The sequence below is a fragment of the Falco naumanni genome, chromosome 3 (genome assembly GCF_017639655.2).
Source record: "Falco naumanni isolate bFalNau1 chromosome 3, bFalNau1.pat, whole genome shotgun sequence".
In the NCBI taxonomy this organism is placed as follows: Eukaryota; Metazoa; Chordata; class Aves; order Falconiformes; family Falconidae; genus Falco; species Falco naumanni.
The window spans coordinates 104,348,654-104,371,125 of NC_054056.1; the positions used below are offsets into that span (position 1 = coordinate 104,348,654).

Genomic DNA, 22,472 nt, shown 5'->3' on the forward strand with positions numbered 1-22,472 from the left:
ATGGCAAAGGCACTGACTTCTGTTTTGAGGACTAAACATATTTAGCTTGGGTATTAGAAAATGCTTTAAGGTGGCTGGTTTTTTAGAAATCGTACATGGCTCTCTCCAGTAAGCCTATGTGCTAAAATACACCTGAATTTTGAAAAAAAAAAACGCAAAAAAACAAACCCCTCAAACCTCCAGGAAAACAGCATCACATCTTCCACTGCTGAAACACTCTTGCCAGGAAGTGGGATCTGTTCTCTGCATTCTGTTAGCCCAGAGGCAGCAGCAGAATTGTGGCATGCCCTTCTCCAGTGCAGCTGTTGAGCGCATCCCTCACCTCCGGGCTGGTACCAGCTCTGCTCTGAGCTGTGCCTTCTCTCCGTGTAGGTATTGGCCCTTTCCTCTGCTGTTTTGCCACACTGAAGACACTCGTTTGTAGGAAGAATTCCAACCTGTGTTCCTTTTTCTAACTTAACGGTTTCCAGTACAGGGTCTGCGCTACCAGCATGGTGTGTCCCTAAAATAAAAACATTGATTTGCTTTAGCGCCTACTTGCATTAGCCTGACTGTGAAAGGCCAGGACCAGCCCTGGGCAAAATTCAAAGGGAAATACACCACCACAGGGCAAGCCCAGCCCCCCTGCCCTGCCCCCCCCCCCCCCCAGCCCACTCTGCCATCTCCCAGCCTGGCACAAGCAGCCCTCGGCTCAGAGGGACAGTTGCAGTGGCAAGGAAATAAATTGGGCCACTGCGTAGTAGCTGCAAGTGGGAGCAACATCCTCCCTTTCTACCTTTGCTCCTGAGAAAGCTGAACAGAAGAAACGCCTAAGTCACGCCGGGGCATGTGGGAGACAGCACTGGTGTTGAGCCTGATAAACTGGCTTTAAGCGTGGGCAGTGTTGGCAGCAGCAATTCTCTGAGAAAAGGAGCTGCGGTCCAGCACTGAAGCAGATGCGCAAACATGTCCGGTTATTTGTGCTTCCTGGTTAGATAACAACAGTGAGGGACAGGGAAATGTCATCAGTTGTTACTTGATGGGAATTTCCATCATTAGCGCTGCATCTTTGTTCTGCCACTACCCTTCCAGTGCACATCAAACACAGCTATATGTGATTTTATTTACTTGTTTGTTCATTCTCTCTTGCTTCTGTTAAGATACAGATTCCACGTGATCTTCAGAAGTCTGAATGACACCACTGATACCCAAAGCTCTGGAAGCAGAAAGTCTTTTTAAGAACCGAAATACAGAAGTTTTCCAGCAGTTCTTTATTTATAATGTAGGCTTAAGCAATCATTACAATGTAGAAGGGAGACACACTTACAGCAATTATTTATACCAGTTTAGAACAAAAAACTGCACAGGGAGAGGTCAACTCTCAGTACAAACTAGCAACTAAACCACAATAATTTACCATTAGAAACATTTTATTTTTTAGCTGTGACACTGCTTTTACAATATGCAAAAACACAAACAATAGAACTATCCAAAGTGTTTTGTCACATTCTTTCTACATTGAATTTGGCAACATTTTATATTAAATTTTACCGATTATACTAACGTTTAAGAACTAAACAAGTGAAAAGCTGTACTCGGGTACAGTTACATCCATTTATTTCAAAGGTTTAAATAACACTTTTTAACTATTGAGATTATCTCCTAGCAGTTTTTGTTTATGCAAAAACCATCTCAAAGCCTCATTTGCACAATGCATCAGCTACTGTATCAAGATTGGTGGGCTACACCACAGGCACTACTGTTTATCATATTCTGTAATAAGGAGCTTGTTTTTCAAAGAAAGGAAGGTTTAATATTTTCTAAGAATCATGCCTTTTTTTTTTCTTTTTGCTTTTAAGCCATAACAAAAAAAAAAAAAAGGTTAGCAACCACAGCAGTGTAAAATGTTATATAGAACACAGTGACTACACAGTTACTAGAAGTTTCACATCCAATGCAGTTATGTATTAAAGCATAAGAGGTTATGTAGGCAAGTCTAGAGCCAACAGAAATCTGCAGAGCGTGTGGTGGAACCTAGCCCCTTGTATGTATTATTTGGTGCATTTTAAACAATCTTGGACATGCAGGTCTGGTGTCCACCCACGCGTGGGTCTGCTGTGGGTGGGCAGACGGCATCCTTCTGGACTGTCTGCTCGGGAACACGCATCCTGGCCCTGGGTCTGCATATTTCTATCAGCTTTAGGAGACGGGTATTGCAGCAATAACTTACTTTTACTTTAAGGAAAAAATCCAACTCTTAATAATTCTATCAATAGCGTTCCAAAAAACATGACTTAAAGTACAAAAAAAGAGAATATAGTGGTCAGACTCACAGTATTATCAAAAAAACCGTATCTCCCCACCCCCCACCCTTCGCCCCTTTCTTTTTGGTATTTAAGAAAAGCCAATCAACTGCCATTTAAAAGAAGTTAAGAAAAACAAGCCCCTGTATTGGAAAGAAACATTCTCAGTTTATTAGATCACAAGCTGGTTACACCTGTCAAATTTTTAAGTGTTTTCTCAAAATATTTGGGCTTTCCAAGGTGCCCAGCCTGCTGGGCACAGTCAGAAAAAGGCATTTTGATAATATCTAAGAACTCCCTGCTTGCATTTTAAAAATGTTTTCACATTTGTAACTGCCTTAAGCCTGTCGTCCTTGTTTGTTTTCAGTGAAAAGATGAGTGGAACAAAAAGTCAAGGTCGAAGAACCAAGCCTACACAGTTAAGGCTGCATGCACGTGACTGAGAGTTGTTGCTGTGCAGTCAAAAAAGAGATGTGGAAAAACCCCAGTCTTTAAAACACCCTACAGAAACAAAACACTGCAATCCAATATGGCTTATTCTGATGCATTTACCATGAAGCTACTAGTAATTAATCCTACTAGGCTACTTTTGTGCAACAGCATCTGCTATTCTGATGGCATCTCCCTCCCCCCACTACCCCCCCAAATACTCTATCAACTGCAGGTTTCTTCCTTGCATTATGTATTGCTTTTATTGTCAATTTTTATTCCTGCTTTTCAAACTTTTTTTTTTTAATACTTAAACGAGCATCTGTGCCTTACAGCTTGACTTAAACTTTAAAATAAGTCCCATTGTTTTGTTCTGTTTTTTAACCTCACTATTACAAGGCGCTCTACAAAAGCTTGCAAAAAAGCCAGATTTTCACTAAATCCCTTTGCTGAAGTTACCTACTCGACATTTTTTTTCTCCTATGATTTAAAACTTTACAAACAGAGTTATAAAAAAGGTAAATGGGATTTGGCACCTTCAGAAAAAATCAAAAGTGTAACTTAGATCAAAAAAATGCAGAAACAAAATCATTGATATTTACAAATTAAAACACCAGTGAAGATTATGTCTTACTACGCTCTTTCACCTTGATTTCTCTTTTAGAGTACTTTCAGACTGTCTGTTACCGAGTATCTTAAAAAATTCATTGATTACAGATTGGAATGGATAGAGACAAATTATTTTCTCACAGTTCCTCCTCGGTGGCTAGTACTCTGGCAGCTTCTCCACTCCTAGGAAATACGAGGTGCTGAGCGATCATTCGTGGTCGTCTTCTTCAGTTTGACACCACGCCGAATGGCGTTCAGCATATCTTCACCTTGCGGGACGTCCCCGGGACTCAGCTCTCCGGGGTCAAGCTCTGGCTGCCCTGCGGGTGTGAGGGTGCCGACACCATCCCGGTCGCTTTCCTCCCCCTCGCTCTCGGGAACTGCTTGTCTCTGCTCGTCGGCAGCACTCAGTTTCTGGCTTGACGGCGGAGGGTTGACAGACGCTCGTCCGCTCCACGACGAGGGCATGCTGGTGACACCTTGACCACCATCTCCTGCTGCTGGAGATTCGGGACTTTGCTCAGGACATTCTTCTGTCCCAGCGAGGGTGCCGGGCAGTCCCCCTGGGATATCAGGGACAGTTGGTGTTTTGACAGGAATCACTGGCGTCTTGATCGGAATGGGACCTCCCCCTATGGTACCGCGCCTGACTGAAGGCTTGGTGGAAGGGGTCCGTCTGATGGTGGCAACGCCGGGGGTGACGATGACTGGTCCAAGTGTGGTTGGCAGACCTGCGGTGGAAGCAGGACGCTTGGTTTGAAACATTCTGCGATAAGACTGGCTAATGTCGCTGTTTCTTGGGATGGTGGAAGATTTGTCAAACTCTTGTTGCTCTGCCTCCTGGTCACCACTCACAGAGAAATAATCATAATCTGAAACTGATGCCAAAAGACGGAGTTAGGAACAAGCTGGAGAAGGCAGCTGAGTCATGTCAGTAAGTCTAAAATATGTATAACTAAAAAAGTATATATAACGCAAAAGGCCCAGAGTTCAATAGCAATTAAGAGAGGCTTCATCTTTAGGAGGAAGGAAGCCTGAGTGACCAAGATTCTCAGACTGTGCAGCTGTAGGCAGGCACTACATCAGACCGACCCTAAAGCTGCAGGATGCCCACATCTCTTGTGAAAGAGAAGAACGGCACACACTCAGTACCTTCTCTGAAACCAACTAATTAAGGAACTAAGACTCAGTATTTGTCACCAACATGAAGATACCAACACCAGCATCCTGCAAGCCATATGCTACCACTTGCAGATACAAATACTTAAAACCGTCAGTGACTAAAACCTGTTTTTTAGACTAGGCAATGCAGGGCTCAGGGGACTGTGTACCGCTGATTTTAGCAGCATTTGTTTATTTTGCAAACAAAGTAAATCCCAGCTGTCAGCTCCAAAAACTCAGCCTCAGCTTTAATAATTGCGTCGGGTTCCTTCCTTTCCATGTAACTGCTGAGCCAAGCTAGGCCCTCCGCAAGCCTCTTGTGATTGCACAGCGCAACCAACCTCAGCTGAGCAAACAAGGCAGTTGCTGAGCTGCAAACACCAAACTTGGTCCCTCTCTTCTTGCTGCTGGTTCTGAAAAAGGGTACAAACCCCAACACCTCATTGCAGCTTCCCAGGTATGCCCAAGTTAAGGTCTCCAGTGGATTCTTTTTCCAATTAAAAAATTTCTGCTTAGGTAGGAAATAAAAGGTCACAAAGGGAAACCAAGAACAGATTCAGAGTACTGATGGAACAGGAAAACAAAGTTCATGGGTGTTTATCTGCTAAGACAACAGCTCATAAAGGACGCTACTGCCACAGTAAGTGCAATATGATGCAATAGCAATACCAGCATCATTCCACTTAATCCATGAAGAATAATTCCAGCATCTTCTTTAAAATGGTAACACCCTTCAGCTAAAGCTCATTCTAGTAATGCACAAGAAAATACTATTGTTCAGTACACTATGCAGCAATACAGGTTTCTATTTAGTTAATAAATCGAGGCTGCATTCCAAGCTGCAAAAAACTTCGCAACAGCAACATTTACCCCTTTCTCCCCAGCTGACCAGCTGCTGGAACACAGCTGCTTGGCACCGTGTGGTGAGTGTATGATGACCAGGCTGGGAATGCTCTGAAAAAGAGCATCTCTTGGATCGTACCTTGAGATGGGATTGTGTCCTCTGAACAGCACGGAGTTGTTGTCTGGGTGCTGTAGCCACTGGAGCACTGCAAGGAATCCCGACTGCTCCTCTGGGTGTCCAGCTGCAGCCCCCTCGACAGAGCGAGCGCCAGTTCCTCGCAGGCCTCCATCTCCTCACCCTGCTGGTTACACATAGCAAGAGACTCATTACGCCTAGAAGGGTTAGTCAATCTTCACCAACTTTTAGCTGTCTCTCCTCCCAGGCAGAGCTTGCCACCATCATAACCCAACAGGATTTGTCCAACCATTTACCAGGTCCTAGAAACAGACCCTTCTTTGGATGCAGCTGCTCTGTGAACGCCAATACCCAATGGCACATTCTCTCCTGCCCACGCAATTTCCACTGACCGCACCACCACCACACCGGTACTGCTCGCCAGATAAACACGTGCCAACATAAAGCACGTCCACAAGTACCGGCAGGAGCTAGCACATCCACCTCCTTTGCACCAAATAGTGTATTTGAAATCGAGCTTCACCCTTGTGGCAGCTGACACCGTCATGCTCCGAGGTCTCTGGGCCTCCTCGGGGGGCACGGCTGGTCCACTCTGAGCTCCTCCATTGAGATCTGGTTCGCGCTTTTCTTTGCGACGCTGCAATGTGTTCACCATTGGCTGATCATATGGACCTGGTTTGGCCCAGTCCTAAGGAAAAGTGCTTGTTAGTGACAGCTTTCATCAGTGCTTGTGCTCTAGTTACACATAAAACTAAGCAAAAGGGCAATTTCAATGCAAACAATTATGTATCAAACTGGATATGCCTTTCTGAATGAGGCCAGAAATAAATTAATTTTAGGGATATTAAAAAACTTCACTTAAAAACTCTTATCTCTTTTATTTAAGGGAATCTAAATTTCCTATTCTACCTACGTGTTCTTACATGAAGACATTTAACAGATTCATACTATAGTTATCTTCAAATTAAATTCCATTGTGTTAAAGCCTATATTTTCAGAAATTCAAACGCAAACATCACTGGCACACAGCAGAAAATATACATACATGTCCAATCAATAATGTAACTGTTCTAGATGTACATAAGTTCTAGTGTTAAGGGCTGTTATGTGTGTCTTCAATTCTGAAAAATCAGGCTTGAATGGATTTTTGATATACGTTAGAGGAGCAAGTTACTCTGAGCGATCTCATAAGTTTATTTACTAGCTGAAATCTCATTTATAAGAAGGATCTGTATTGAAGACGACTAACTTCACCCAGAACTACTGGTGCCAAATTAGAAACAGAAATTCCTCAGGCCATGAGGGCTACATTCACTCAGGGCTCTATTAAGCAAAGTCCTGAGGGTGCCCAGAAACCACACGTTGCACACAAGGAGCAGGACTGGCCAGTGACCTGTGCTGGGACACAGAACCACCGCTAAGCAGCAGCGACCCACACGCGAGCTGCTGCAGGGGCAAGCCCAATCCCAAGAGAGTTCTCCTTCACCAAGACAGGTGTGCTTTAAAAATAAAAATAAAAGAAACAACTTGTGCATGAGAACGGGCCACATGCCCCACCACTGGCAGCAGCTGGCTGCTGGGCAGCCTCCGCACAGCCTTCCAGTAAGTAATTAATGACAGGCTAAGACCACACCATAGATTATTACTGACATGTGTCTCAGCCCAAGGTATGGCAAGTGCAAGGTAGCTGTACTGACAGAAACCCCTTGTGCAAACAGGTATTTTGGTTCTATTAAGGCACATGAAACTCTGCCTTGCCTTCACAGCTCTGTCTCTGCTCTTAAGTGTTTTGCTGTAAAATATATTGGTGAAGTACTTCCAGCATAGCCACAACTAATGACCCTGAAGCCCCAGGACCACTGTGGTCACCCTGTGTGTATCTCAACAGCCTCTAGCTGCTGGAGAGAGAGAGAGATTAGGGTGATCTGTAACAAGGTATTTCAATTTGCATGTACAAAAAGATCCCGTGGTGCATATACAGTATCATATAACAATCCACAGGCATCTAAGACCTGTGCAGCTACTGTCAACTGCACATCAGCCTTGTGAAGATTCAGGGCAACAGACAAGAGACCTTCTCCTCTTCCTCCGGGGCAGAGTCTCCAAGGGGAATCACCCGGCAGTGATGATGGTCAAGGCTCTGGCAGAGCAGAGATGTTTTGATGCTAAGGAACATCCCTGCAGATCCAGCTGGAGCAACTGAAAGAAGTTAGTGCGCTCGTCGCTTTTTCGGTGGTCTCACCCAAGAGAGCAAAACAAGTTGGGTGAGCAATTTCCCTCAGTGGCAGTAAAGCTAGGATAGCTTCAGTCATCGCTTAGGTTCACTCGGTGACAAGCACCTTCTTAAACCACTCCAGCTAGATCTACAAGAGCACGTCTGCCTATGGCCAAGGTGGGGGGGCGAGCAGAGCCGCCACAGTGAGAACGTGATGTCATTCAATATACGGTGTCACTAAGCCGCCTGGATGCCAAGCCTGCACTTCCCTGCCCAAGTGAGCACTCTGACAGTGCTGAACAGCTCTTTCTCGCTGAATAGAGCCCAGAGTGCTTTCACCAGTGTTCCGGAGGGAGAGGCTGTCCAAATGTTGCTGGGTTCGGATAACGAGCTAGTAGGTTTGTATGTCTTTGAGATGAAGTTTTCACCTTATCTGTGGAGGCCCAAGCCCCCATGGTGGAGCCTGAGCTGACTGAGGTGGGGGAACTGCACTCGCTCACTGACTGGCAGGTTTCAGAGGCTTCTGAAGAGGCAAGAGCTGGATGAATTCTGCAGCATAAAACTATCCTTTCCTACCTAGGCCTTGTCAGCTTTAATGCATTTTAGGCAGTGCCAGAATAGACAAGGTCATTCAGAAATATTCACGATTTTAGCTCTCTTATTATCACCATGCAGTGCCCGTTCAGAGTATTACACAGAGTATTACACAGAGCAAATCAACGAGTAATTACATGGACTGAAAGGTAGCAACAACTGCCGTGCGCACACTGTTGGTATGAGGAGGTGAGGACTGCCACAACAAAAGGAACACAAACCTTCCAGCTAGGGATCTTAGATGATGGTAACATGCCTGGCCCAATGGTGTAATAATGAACGTAGTCTGGAAGGAGGGCCGAGGGAGCCCGAGTCCACGCGCGGGAGACAGGCGGGAAATGAGGGAAAGGACCTGCACCAACTGAAGCTACGGATGGGTCACTTGATAAACTACAGTGATAAAACCCATTAGACAACTGGAAACGAAACAAATAAAAAAAAAACAAAACAGAGAAATTAATATAAACAGAATGAATATGAAAATATACTGCGACTGATGTTCTAGGGAGAAAAGTTCTGTATCTTAAAACAAAAGAAAGAAAAAGCTTAGCTTTGCGGCAAATAAACAACAGAAAATTGATACAACACTTGGTTCAGAAGTGAGATTGCTTGAAAATTGTTATTTTATATAACAAATTTCAGACATCAATCTAGCAGTCATTGTCTCCAGGCTGAGCAGCTCTGCCTTCTGTCCATGAAAGCAGTACACTGTGAAAAAGCCTTTGCAATTTAGGTACCCTGCAGACTGCGGACATAGAAACAAAACATTTCCAAAACTGGAGGCATTTGCATTGGTGGCATTTATTCTGTGTAGCTGGACAGAGAGGAAAAGCATACAGCCCTCAAACATGACGTGTTCTGACTGTACGATGACATGGAAGAAAAAAAACCAGAACAAACCAACAGCAAGGATTTACCAGATGAGAATGGAGACTGCTGTCACTTCCCTGATTCGGAGTGTATCCCACTTAATTTATTCCAACCATGTGTGTTTTGTTTTCCTTTTTGTTTTGGTCAAAACCAAACCCCAATTGCTCAGTGGAAATGTGTGGTACCTAATGGGAGACAGGGGAGAAGCCACAAACAGTACCACCTGGGCAAGATGCTCTTTGTTAGGCAACCAAGCTGGGTCTGGGCAGCGTGCCACAATCTCTTTGAGTAGAAAAGGCGGACAATGAGCTTTTCTTACAAAATTACCTCTGTAAAATGCCCAGTTTGTAGCTCCCCCCTAGCAGCTAGTTTAAAGGCAAGTGTTGTCATGGTTAGATTCATTTCTAAGGGAGCGTGCAACAGTTCCTATTCTCATCTTCACAAAGAGCTATCCTGGCTGCATCCCATGCACAGGGTGGGAGAGGTTGTCCAAATGTTGCTGGGTTCGGATAACGAGCTAGTAGGTTTGTATGTCTTTGAGATGAAGTTTTCACCTTATCTGTGGAGGCCCAAGCCCCCATGGTGGAGCCTGAGCTGACTGAGGTGGGGGAACTGCACTCGCTCACTGACTGGCAGGTTTCAGAGGCTTCTGAAGAGGCAGAGCTGGACGAATTCTGCAGCATAAAACAGCACCGCAACGCAGGGAAAGGATACACAAGCCACCAAAAAAGAAAAAAAAAAAAAAGACACACACACAAAAAAAAAGACAAAAAGCACATACACAGAGACACACACAGGAGAGGGGGAAGGATGAGAGAAGCAAAGGGTTAGGGTTTTAAAAACCAATTAGAAACTGCTCAAAACCATTGCTAATGTTCAGGAAATCTGAGAAACAAAATAAGCCATTTGCTTAATGTGAGAACTTGCCACGCTGCTTGAGAATGAGGGAATTGAGGGAGCGATCTCAACTCCTCATTGCAATTTCAGCGTCTCAATTCTGTTAGCTGTCTCAGAGCAAGAAGCCGAGGGAGCTGAGGGCACCTACAGTCCAAACATGCAATATACTGAGACAACCGATTTACACAGAAAAGCAGATCATCAGTACTTCAAAGACACAAAGTTTAGATTTAAAACATGGAGCAGCAAACGTCACTTACATTCACAAGTTCTCGGATATTCTGATCTGCAAAAGTGCTTGTGAAAAGCTCATCTGAGTTCAAATAATATGGAACAGAGAAAGAAGTGATACTTACCAAAACTGGAGGTTTCCAAAGTGCACTATTTGTATGCACGTGCCTCTGCAGGTAGTATGCATACACCAGAAAGCACTCTGACTCAAACTTTTCTGCCCAGCAGCCCGTATGAAGGCACATGCGCTCTGCTGAGTGTGTAAGTGGTGGCATGTGCTTGCCACCTGCCTTCCCTTAACAGCAGGGAGGGAAAATAATGGGGGCTTGGATGGAGAGCCAAGGAAAATGCAGGACCATAAAGTGTCCATCAAACACCTAAAAAAAATCTTGCTCCTAGTTAGGAACTTCTCTTCCAGTTTCCACTGCATGCCTTTATGCACATTTGCTGCTGCAAGACCTCTACAACAGCAGCTAATTCACCTACAGGCAGGCCAAGGGGAATAACCACGTGGACCATTTCACCAACTACAATGCTCTGATTCACCTCCCCCCCAAAGCGGTATCCCCCTCAGTGGGGGTGTGTGTGCAGGTCCGACCAAGTGCTTGGAAATGGTTAAGAATACTGGCAAAGCTGTCAGGGCAGTACTGAGCTGTATTCACTGTCAGGAAATTCAACACTAGCAACACTTAATTTATCCTTTCATAGTTCAAGAGCGGTGAAGCAAGTCTATCTAAGGATATCCCCGACATTTTATTTCATGACAGCAGAGAGAATGAGCTCTTTGTATCAAGTTTGTGGAGCAAAGCCTCAGATTTCAAGGAAAGACATTTTGAAGAGGAAGGGAAATCTCATCTGAAATAAAACTGTTAACCTTGGATAAGATCTTGGGATGAGTTTGCAATAAAAAGCTGGAGAAGAGGCACTGCAGAGAAGTAATTACTGCTAACATCCAGAAGTTGTCTCACTGCTCACCAGAAGCTATATATAAGGAATGTATGGCTAATTGCCTATATAAAGGAGATGTTGGTCTCCTCACACAGAACACCATCACCACAAGGATTTTGGTGAGGACTACTGGGGCTGTTAACAAGTCAATACTGTATCAGCATCTTGAGCTTATTAGAAAACTGTGGATTTAACTGAAACTTTGCAAAGGCTGTTGAAAAAAATTTAAAAGCATGTAATGTGGTGGATTATTTTATGGAAATAACACATATCCCATCTTATGCTGACATGAGATCAGATCTGTGGGTGACCCCTGTCAAATTTGTTGAGGGTACAGGTAAGCTCAATTAACAAGGCTCAAACTCAAAGTGCAGTAAGAGTTGAGGTGAATGTAAGATCAGAAGAAACTATAACAAATGGCATGTAGCTGTTAAGGAGAGAAGTGAAAAGCACGCAGTGGGGTCTTGGTGGTGCAGTAGCTTGATGTTTTGTGGAACTTGTCACATTCTTGATTTAATGCAACTCCTTTCGCAGGAGAAAAACCTCTAAAAATAAGAATACTGACAAACATGAATTGCAGTTGACTCTGCTGTCAGATGTAACTACAGTACACTAAACGGAGATGAGTTTATTTCTTCTATGCTTAAAGAAAAATACATTATAGAAAATTAGCTTTTTACAGTAAAACACCAGAGTTCTGCCTGACATTCCAGGTAGCCCAGCAAAAGGAACTGTTGGAGAAGGCCCATGAGAACACTCACATCACTGTTACACTTTATCCATGACAAAAAGAAGAGAAGAGAGAAAAATGGCATCACAGAAGATGTTTTCTGAAACCTCAGGCTTATGGCCTGGAAGACCCTCCTGGGTCTGCATACCCTGCACGTGGCAGGGCAGACACTGAAAGGTCTCAGTTCCAAATACAGATTCATGCCACCTTGGTTTCTGCAGATGCCCCAATGACGACAACTGAGAATTTGGAGTTTACATCTGAAAAGACTATTACTGTTTAGAAGCCAGAAAGTTCACAAGATTATGTCAAGTAATGGTAGAAATTGGTCATAAATGAGAGTTATTAGCAACAAAGCTGCATACAGCAAATAGGTAGAAAAAAGCCCAAAATGCAAATTCTGAAGGTGCAAAGAATTTTTCAATTTACTTGGCATACGGGGAAAAAAGACTGGAAGTGGTGAGCTTACTTTTGCAATAACGTGACTCCAAGGTGAAAAAAAAGATGAAAAAAAGCACTCTCCCACTAACTAACTCTCCCACTAACTCGGCGCAGCTGTTTTCAGCAGACAAAGCTAGACAAAGGATGAACCAAGACCGGGGCAAACACCTTGGCAGCTGAAGGAAATGCCAGAGGTGACGGTAGGGAAACAATCTCCCCATCTTGAGAAACTTGCATGGCACAGGGAAGGGCAGCCTCTGGTCTTGCTAAAAACGGATTACAACAGTGAGAAAACGATGGAGAGGGAGGCAGAAGAATACTGAGCTCCTGAAGGAAAAGTGTAAAGAAAACATGAGTGGCAGCACGTCAAAGGCCGCCTGGATCAGACCGCAGGCACAGTCCTGAATGGTTGGACCTGGGTGTGGGAAGCACAGACCACCCTTCATTTTTTTAGCAGAATAGACACAAGTGGCTGAACACAGAAACTGCACAGTTACTGCTTGGGCAAAAAGTCTCCAAACTTTTGAGTGCTTGTTCTAGATGCACACCCACTGCACACGCACTCCTGGGAGCACACACACAGGCAAACACCAGGCAGAGCAATTTCTACTCCACATCCCATGGAGTGAGAAATTTAGCTATTGGATTTTTTTCAATTTATTTTAGTCGACCCCTTTTTGAAATGATTGTTTAGTCTGAATCATTTTAAAATTAGCTCTTTCATTTTAGCTATTTTAACCTTCGGAGATTTATTTTTTTTTTTCCACCACAGCTGTGATAATGGTGGTTCTGCTCCACTCTCAAACCATCTCTTCCGAGAAAAAGTTTAAAGTTAACAGAATCAGCAGAAAGCTAGAACTGTGCTCTGCATAGTAACGACCAGTTCCTCAAATGTATTCGATACATATACAGCTTGGTATCTCCACGTTGTGCCATGGCTTGTTCTTAGATAGTGTCCCGCTGCTTGGTGTGGTATGTATGAATTCCAGCAAGGATATGAAAAAAAAAAAGCAAGCTGTATTTTTGGCTACTGGACTGTGTGATCATATTTTCCATCTGTTGTCTTACTAACCTATAAAAGAACCGCGGTTATCTTGGACCGCTTGCATCCTCTGCTACGTTTTCCATTCAAATATAGTATTGCTTTCTTAACCTCTTCCCTTCCTCAACTACTAGACAGAGCTTCCTGGGCAAGGGTTTCCCAGGAGACCAAATCCTAATGAAGAGCTTGGTCCAATGTCCTTTTCCAGTCACTGGAAAACATCTCAGTTACCTTTCAAAAAGCTTTGGATAGTGACTCAAGGTCACCTCCTCAATTTGTCTCGCTTCCAGGAACATGGCTCTACTCACCCCTCTTTTCTAGTCAGGGACAAACTGTTGGCGAACTTAACTTAAACAAGCAAGTTTAGGAGAAAAATACAGGTGCATTTCAGTTTGGGTTTTTTTGGTGTTTGGGTTTTTTTTAGGTCTGATTTGGGAGCACTTCTTAATTTACACAGAAAACTGAACAGTTGTAACAATGTATTTCCCATTTCTAACTTCAAGCTACTTCAAGCAATGGAGTCTCCTCAAAAGAAGAATCTTTCCACCTTGCTAATCTGCATGTGCAGAAGCAAGTTCACACCAAGTTTCCCTCTTCTTCACTGGTTAAGTAAAGTGATTTCCAGAACAGTCTAACAAGAAAGACTTAGTGCTCTGCTGTTTGCAGCACATCAGCAGTTTTTTTTCCTCTTAATCTGCTTCTTTCTCTCCCCTTGCTTTCATCCCCACAAAGTCACAAGCAGCCTCTAAAATCCAACTGTTCAATTGCTTCCCCACATGTGTTAACTCCAATTCCAGTGGATCCTTCTATTATTATCCCACTAACTCAGATGTAACTGTACTATTAGCACATGCAAGATATTCCCAGACGTCTCCCAGTTTGTCTACTACATAGGGCAACATGTGAGTTCAGCAGCACCAGCCACGTTCAATGTTCATTGAAGAGCTGCTCTGTGCTCCCAGCAGCAGGTCTGTCAGAAGGGCTTTACATGGTGTCAGTGCATGCCACGGGCAATGCTGACCACAGCTGACCTCAAATCTGGCATTTAGAGAACCTGTTCTGCTCCAGAAAGAGACCTGTGATGCTTTTTCAGCTGTACTTGCTTAATGAATATTAAAGCATTTTACAGTGACCTTTCCACATGTACAGCTACCTGTTAGAGGCTAACGCTTTTACTTCCAGTGATGTTAACAGCAATGCTGCAGAAAAGTGATTGTACTAAACCAGTGTAGAGCAGTGGCTGGTGTTATAATTGCTTTTTCCTATCTTCTATGCAGAGCATAATAACTGTGAAGACTTACTACTCAGCAAATGCAGGCTGAAAAGCAGCCTCCATTTTGGCAGTCACCTCGCCTCTGGTATAGTCTGTACCCTGTTGAAATCTTTACTTATTCCTCATTTGAGATTTCCCCCCACCCCTTCTGTGATTTTGAATAAATGCAGTTTAATTTTCAGTGACGCTCATTTAAAATGTAGGTGAGAGCATAAAGGCTTCACATAGCTCATATAATCATGTATTCTCATTCCCGTAATATGGGAATTTTATGTAGCCCCTTTCTACTTTTTTAAAAAAATCCAGTATTAAAAGCCCCAGCAGATGCCACAGCATGTAGCCAGCAAACCTCAGCGAAGTGTCCACCTGTGCAAGACATATAGCTTTCAATTGCCTTTTGTTGACTCCAGAGCTTGCTTTTCTGCTTTCTCAGTGTCACTACCAGAAACAATGACATCAGTGTTTTAGAAACAGCAGCTGATACCGCTGCTCCTCCCCACCCACCACCGAGCCTCCAAAGCACGACACCAACAAGGAAGATCTGTCAGTTGGTTAGAGACACACAACATGAAATAACGCTGTAAATTGAACAGCTTCTTGGTAAGCTCACGATCACAATTATCTGTCAGCACAACACACACCACTTACTTAGTGCTGAACATACAAAGCAAGACACTTAAGCAAAGATGAAGTGGCCAGGCAATGATCTGTTACCTTTTCCTCTGCGTAAAGGTATACAGAACTAGAGACACACAGAGCACATACCTATTTGTTATACCAACACACTACACTTGTCAAATCAACGCCACACTGCTGCAGCCTTCTACAGCTCATGGATAGCTCAAGTGATGCTTGGATCGGTTTGCAACTTTATGGACAGTTTCTAAAGTGAAGTGAAAGCATAGAACTTAGCTGGTGTAAATCAGCATGACTCCCATTAACCTGCAGGATGTTCTGCCAGCTGATACCGGCCTAAGTTCTCTCCCCTTCTTAACAGGGGAACTTGCAAAGAGAGGTGTTGGTTTTTTTCCATGCTAAGGGCAATTGCAAAGTTACATCCTCATCTGCAAACACAGCATCATCACGCAGGTTACCGCCCTTTTATTCAGGTGCAGTGAATACTATGAAAACCAAAGATGATGCTAGCATGTATAACTGATGCATGTATCTTAGAAGTCAACTTCCTTACCTTGTTACTATTCCAGTTTACTTTATTATTGCTCATTTACTTTTTTGCATTTCAGTTAGGTTAGCCATAGCCAATCAAAACAAAACATTCATTTTAGTAGTGTGCACAAAGTTCTTCAGGATGTCATCTATAAAAAAATGCTGATGTGTCCAGACTGGGGACAGTGCAGAAGATGTATTCATTTGAAAAGAAACCATTTCTATTAAAACGAAAGAGGTAAATACATTAAAAAAATGTTGAGCTTCCCTTGAGAACATGTTCCAAGCCTAAATGAACCAGTGTTGGTTTGGATGATACTCCAAAAATTTCACTGAGGGTGCTACTTACTAAATGTTCTGCATGAAGTAAGGGTCTGTGGGCTGTCAAAGGTGGTCTAGGAGTAGCTTAAGTGTGCAGGTGATACTTGGTAACTGCCAACACTGAAATTATTGGCTGCTTGCTGACTGTAAGGATTAAAACCATCTACCCCCCAAGCCACGCCTACAAAACCATATACTCCCCAACCATGAAAAGGGGTGCAACTAGAAGACAGTCTTCTCCAGTGACCTCAGGGTGTATTAAGAGTGAGTGATACTCAAAACAGGATATAAGGTCAACTTCAATTTGTAACTAAGATTTATGACGGGATTTACAATGTGAGATGGCAGTTCACAGCCTTGTTTAAAAAATATTGCAGGTGCCATGTGATTTGTTAAAAAACCCCCAAACAAATCAGGAAAGAGAATGCAGGTCGTAGAAGATACACACCATGGAGGCATGCAGACCTCTGACTGCGGGTGGCCAGTTAGTTTTACAGGAATGATGCCATGAACAAACAGAGCAGCACCTTCCTTCTGCAGACCAAAAAATGCTTTGGAATAGGTCTTCTTATATTTATAGTGAAATCCTCTTAGCTTGACTGGTTTCAGGACATTATCATATACGACTACACAGACACTTATAAAGTGTTCCATAAAGAATAAAAAATACCTCTCATTTTCATGCAGATAACTTATTTCTGCAAGGTGCTCAACTGACAGTCAAAAAGAGCAAGCCTACCCACAGAAAGGGATGTCATAAAAAATGGCAAAACCAATTTCATATGATGCCGATAATGGCACATTGAGCATTCCAGGGTCTTGGCAGGGGAATAAAAGCAGGCTCTCTGATGCCAAAGCCACCAGTATCAATACTAAGGCTGTCAGAAGGCTGTTCCGGCACAGATATTTGTCTATTAAACAGTAAACAGCCACCAGATTATTAACAACTTGCCTCAGCGGGTAACGTGAATGTTATTCCCCCCTGTAAAGTGGGACTTCTCGCCCTTTCTCATCTGTATATATCTGAAAGTTAGGCATCTAGGGTCCCTCCAGGGCTAGAGTGAAAACCAAATCCCTCATGAGTGACTCATCCCTTTCTGCAGTGTGAACTGCAAAAGCAGCATAAATCCCTCCAGCTAGAGGCCCAACTTTTAGATGGATGAAGTGCGGTGAGATAAACCTTACCCTCAGTGTTTAACCTGACTCCAAGGTACCCCAAAACCACACCAGATCCTTTTTGTGAAAGGTGAGCCGAGTTAAAGAGTCCAGCTCACACTCATGTTTTTGTTCTCATGCTTGCACGTACCTGGTTAGGTGCTTCTGGTGGCATGGGGGATGGCGATTTGGACTGGAAAGCATCCTGGGACATGAATCCAGAATCATGGGAGGACACACTGGACAGCCTCATGGGTGCCTGCTGAGGCAGATTGGAGCTGCGATAGCGATAGTGTGAACTAGGTGAGTGCGAGTGCGAGCCACTGGACCGGGAATCACTACTGTTAACGCTGTTCAGACTGCTGTGAGAGACAAAAGGAACAAAGAAAGGAAAGGGGAGAGGAAAAGACACAAGGGCGGGGTGGGGAGAGACCCATATACAGTACAATTAACATTCCACATGTCTCTAGCCACAGGCAGCATAAACCGGAAAAGAAAAAATGTTGACAAATTAAATTTGAATATATATATATGCACATATATATCAGTAAAGAACCGTAAGCAGCTGCAGTATCCCTTGTGATCACAGAGAAAATGGCATTTTACCTTGAATTTCACTCAAATGATCAAACCCTGTAACCACTTAAGAGTTCAAAGTCAGGTTAGGGACGAAGGGATTGCTACACACCCTCTCTAGCATTTGCACAGCACTTGCACAAAAAATTGTCTGCTGCCCGCTCTCTCCTATTCCTGACTTACACCTTGTTGCTCTTGCACCATGTCCCACATTTTCAGTGGGATATCTCTAGCAGGAGGTCCAAAGGCACTGCAGTTCACCTAAAGGTCTGCCTCTAGGCACACCACTGCAGTCAGTCAGCAGGCTAACGTGACACTTTTGAAAGCATCACAAATCCCCCTGCTTCAGCGTACTTGGGACAAGTTTGGCTCACATGAAGGCTTTCTACCAGAAAAAAAAGCATGTGAGGGCATACTGAGTGAAGCCAAGCCTCTGGGTACGTAGCTTTAGTTAGTAAAAAGGTGAACAGAGAATTAAAGCCCCAAATTAATTTCCATGAAAAAAAAGATACAATTTTTCCAACAAAGAAATTGCATTTTTAATCTCCAGTATCCATGAATGAGAGCAATGACATGCCAGCCGCAATGTGGAAGCCTTTGAAGCTTCCTGCTGGGGTGGCTGAACAGGACTAGCAGGATGCACCAATGTGAAAGCAGCTTCCTACCTCCGCTGGCAGAAGCCCACTGACTAGCTGAAGGGTGGGCTCTAAAGGATACCTGGGTGAGGGCTGCACCTCCTGTTCACAAATGCCGTGTACACAGAAGATGCACAAGTCTGCCTGGAGCAGGGGAAGCTTATTTTACCCATACACAACAGTTTGTTGCCATACAGGATTTACTACACAAGAAGATGAGGTTGATTAGGCACAGATGGTGGATTTTTTGGTTCTTTTTGCCATTTTCTTTTACAGCTTCAGGATATTGCATCTTTAAGCCTGTGCTCATTGCTCTAAATATGCATGTTTTCACATATATATATAAAAGCACTGAAGGTTTTTTTTATATATATCTGCATGCAGAGACAAGTAGGTACATAGAAGAAGTCATGTTCACTTGTTCTGACATGCTATAGGTAACTTTGCTCATACACAGGGAACCTGTAGTACGTTACTCAGGAAGCAAACTAAAAGGTAATCATTTGAGAGCAGCTAGAAAGGTGTTGAGCAGAATACACAACAGGATATCTTCCTTTTCAGTAAAAAGAAAGAGTAAATGTAGACACCAGGGTATAGGGGTAACATGCTAAGAAACTGTTTCATGAGAGAAAACAGTTTTTACGGAGAAAGCATAGACAGAATCCAGTGTTTCAACATATTTCAGGACAGCATTAGACAGCATTAAACAGTCAAAAAAACTTGTATCAAAAAAAAGCATTTCCATCTACCAGACTGATAGGGCAATTGCCAAGGATGTTACTCCTTTTCAAACAGTTTAACTTACTGATTAGTAACAGCTACTTAGAGTAATCTAAAAAGTCATCAATATGAAAAACAGAAAAGGAAATTATGAATGAACAATCTCAGAGCTTAGATCAGTACAGTCTGCTCTTTGATCTGAAATGGATTCAAGAGAACTGAATCAAAAGCATCTTCAAGTTGTCTTGAGTTCAACAGTTGTTCAGTCATGCCCATCCTTTTCAATATTCCCAGTCACACACTTAAACGGATAAAGACCACAAGGGATTTATTTCACTAAGAGTTGTTATTTAAGATTTATGTATGCATACAAATCCATACCACAGTCTGAACCTGCCTCCCTTTGCCCCCAGACAGGTTAAAATTATGTATTACCAGTCTACTTACCTGCAAACACTAGATTTTCTGGACATGGTAGTACTGGGAGAGGATGGAGGAGTCTGATAAGACCAGCTGTAATCAGAACCTTTCAAATCTAAAATTACCTGATGAAAGATAATCAATAGCATCAAGGACGTGGAAAATTTTTCCCCCCTATTAACAGAAAGCATCTGCTTGACATACAACATTTGTCACCACTACAAACTTTCAGAACCAATTGACCCAGTCTCAGTTCTCTTCCAGATTTACACTGTGTATATTGCACACGAGAGTCAGCTTCAGCCTTGGCTTTCCAGGAACTACCATACTTCAACACTAGGGCTGTTATTACAGAAGGAAAGTTCAGATTTGAACAGAATAATCTTTAAAAAGTAAACTGGAGATTTCTTTTATGCATGTTGTAAGCTGCTTTGGGTCTTCCTTCCCCTTAAAAAAAACTATTACAGCCTTACAGTTTAAGAACTGTTGCGCATTTTAAAAAAATAATCGAAGATCCAATATTCAACCCCAGCAGAGCTTCCCTTTTTTTACACTTCTAGGTCAATGACAAGGTGATTAAGGTATGACAAGAAAACTGAGTTCACACAGCAGGGCTGTAGAAATAGGTCCTACTTGGAGTCATTCAATGATACGCATTTTCCTATGCATTTTAAGGACAGCATGGAAAAGTGCTTGAATGTTAGACTCCATCAAGCCATCTAATCCCAGCAATCTTGCGACCACATAAAGACAGGGATGCTCAAATGTAGGGTGAGAAGATGACACTCATTCCTCGTGAACTCTCAGCAGAAAGTGGGCACCTTCATATACTTCAAAGTGTTACTGCGACAGCTTCACACTGGTCTCATCAAATACTTCAGGAGCACTGGGTTGGTACTTCCATTTTTTTTTAAATTGCTTATGTTAAAAATGACCTTGCTGCAGTGAAGCATATACCAAACATAAAATTTAGCCACTAAATGCTAGCAGTCAATATTCCTCACAACACAGAAGGAAAACCGGTACAAGCTACAAATGAAAATGTTTTTCAGGTCACAAGAGCTAACCTGTTCACTTGAAGATGGCAATTTGTGTGGATCCATGGTGAGACTTTTCAGATCATCTGATATGGTTTGTAAATGGGTTATTTCCCCTAGCATTGATATTTCTTCTTCCTGAAAAGACAAAAGAGCAAGGTTAATCACAGCCTTGGTTTTAAAAATCAGGCCCATAAGACATTACATGACCTTTTTATTTTTGCTGATGACTGTGGGAATGCCCAATGGAGGCAGTTTTTCTTTGCCCATTAAGCAATCATTTCTTATGAAAGAGGGTTGAAAATATTGAGTTCTATAACTACTTTAAGACTGCTGTAAGTTCTGAGGTCCAGAAATCTTTTCTCTCATCAATGAGACAAATGTCTTGGCCTTCTTTTTGAGACATCTTCAGAAAAAGAGTGTAATTCTTGCCACATTTCAAAAAGATTTAACTTTTCTACGTATAGTCACTGATGTGCCCAAAGGATTTTAACATTGAATGTAAACAGGGGTTAAACTCATGCTTTTTGCTACTTTTTGAGCAACTTTGAGATAAAGGCACTACGCAGGTACAGAGCGTTAATCCATCTATGATTCATTCTGGCTCAAGTTACATCAACAGCTAACTGAGATGATTCCTGCACCGTAAGTTACCATAGTAATTCCTTAACTACCATGGTAATTTCATACAGGTCCTCAGAGTCTGGAATTCACCTCCTCCTGCTCAGCCATAACCTCCCTACTTCTCTAGTCATGGTTTTCTGCTGAGACTGATGCTCTTTGTAAACCTGCATTAGGTACATTTTCTCAGTACACTGGAGACCCTTCAGAAATGCATCATGCTTGCACAAAGCCACAAGCAGTTCATCACCAGGCTTCAGACAACCTGAGGTGATGAAAATATACTCAAACCTTTTCAATGAACTGAAAAAGCTGTCAGATACACGGGAAAGAGCTGCCAGAAAACTGCATGGAAGCAGCCTGCAATCTGTCAAATTCTACACACAGGAGAGGTCTTGAAACATTTATCAGTCCTAGCACTGGAGTAGGAGTACAAAAGATTTATAATAAAATGTGATGTTAAGAAAAAAAGCAGTGGAAAAAACTGCTCAGGTCAGTATGCATAGGGAACTCAAGCCCGCTTAAAGTCTTTGCGCCCACTGTCACCCCGTTAGCCATCTTGAAAGTATTCAGTGTCTTCGGTGGCTGAATTACTCCAAATGCCTGCAAGAAAGGTCCCAACTCTCACCACTTCCTAGGCAGAGAGACAGGCTGAACACTGGCTCTAGAAATTCATTCCTAAGACATAACGAGCTACTATTTTTAGAGGCTTTTGGCCACTTAATCTAACATGTGAATTGCACCAACTTAAAATCGAGAGCTCTTACTATCACAGGCCGCAGCATCGAGATGAAAGTACAGAATCGACCACGCTCCTCAATCAGAGCTTTTCTGACAGCTTGCTTCTCGGTTTCTTCAAGCAGCAGGTACTTATCATTGACATCTTGTAAAGCACTATCCAACTGGGGCTGAATGTCACCCCGTCCTGTATGCAGGAAACAATCAAGAGTACATTTTGTCAAAACTGTATCTCCGTTAGAGGAAGACCTTATTTTAAGCCAGCACTGCTGCTGGATTGTACTTTTGCAATTCCAAGTCTCAACCAGCATCGTCCCTTAATTCAAATTAGTAAGGTGATTTGGTGATTTTCTTTTTTCCCAATTAAGTCAAGCACTTCAC

General features: G+C 42.9%; 1 protein-coding gene across 21 annotated transcripts in view; it reads right to left on the bottom strand.

The window, feature by feature from the left end:
• Positions 1-1,235: 1,235 nt before the first annotated feature.
• The window catches only part of MTSS1 (MTSS I-BAR domain containing 1), a 127,037-nt gene continuing 105,800 nt past the window's right edge, over positions 1,236-22,472 (bottom strand). For 5 of the 21 annotated variants that reach the window (XM_040587553.1, XM_040587550.1, XM_040587556.1 and 2 more), the window contains 9 exons: positions 22,121-22,278; positions 20,763-20,870; positions 19,723-19,820; positions 17,496-17,706; positions 9,694-9,813; positions 8,491-8,685; positions 5,984-6,148; positions 5,464-5,626; positions 1,236-4,198 (listed from right to left, as the gene is read on the bottom strand). In XM_040587553.1, the coding sequence (XP_040443487.1) occupies positions 3,504-4,198; positions 5,464-5,626; positions 5,984-6,148; positions 8,491-8,685; positions 9,694-9,813; positions 17,496-17,706; positions 19,723-19,820; positions 20,763-20,870; positions 22,121-22,278 (1,913 nt within the window). In that variant the 3' untranslated portion in view covers positions 1,236-3,503. The remainder of the gene's footprint in view (positions 4,199-5,463; positions 5,627-5,983; positions 6,149-8,490; positions 8,686-9,693; positions 9,814-17,495; positions 17,707-19,722; positions 19,821-20,762; positions 20,871-22,120; positions 22,279-22,472) is intronic. The other 16 variants (XM_040587552.1, XM_040587557.1, XM_040587555.1 and 13 more) reach the window with 9 other exon arrangements.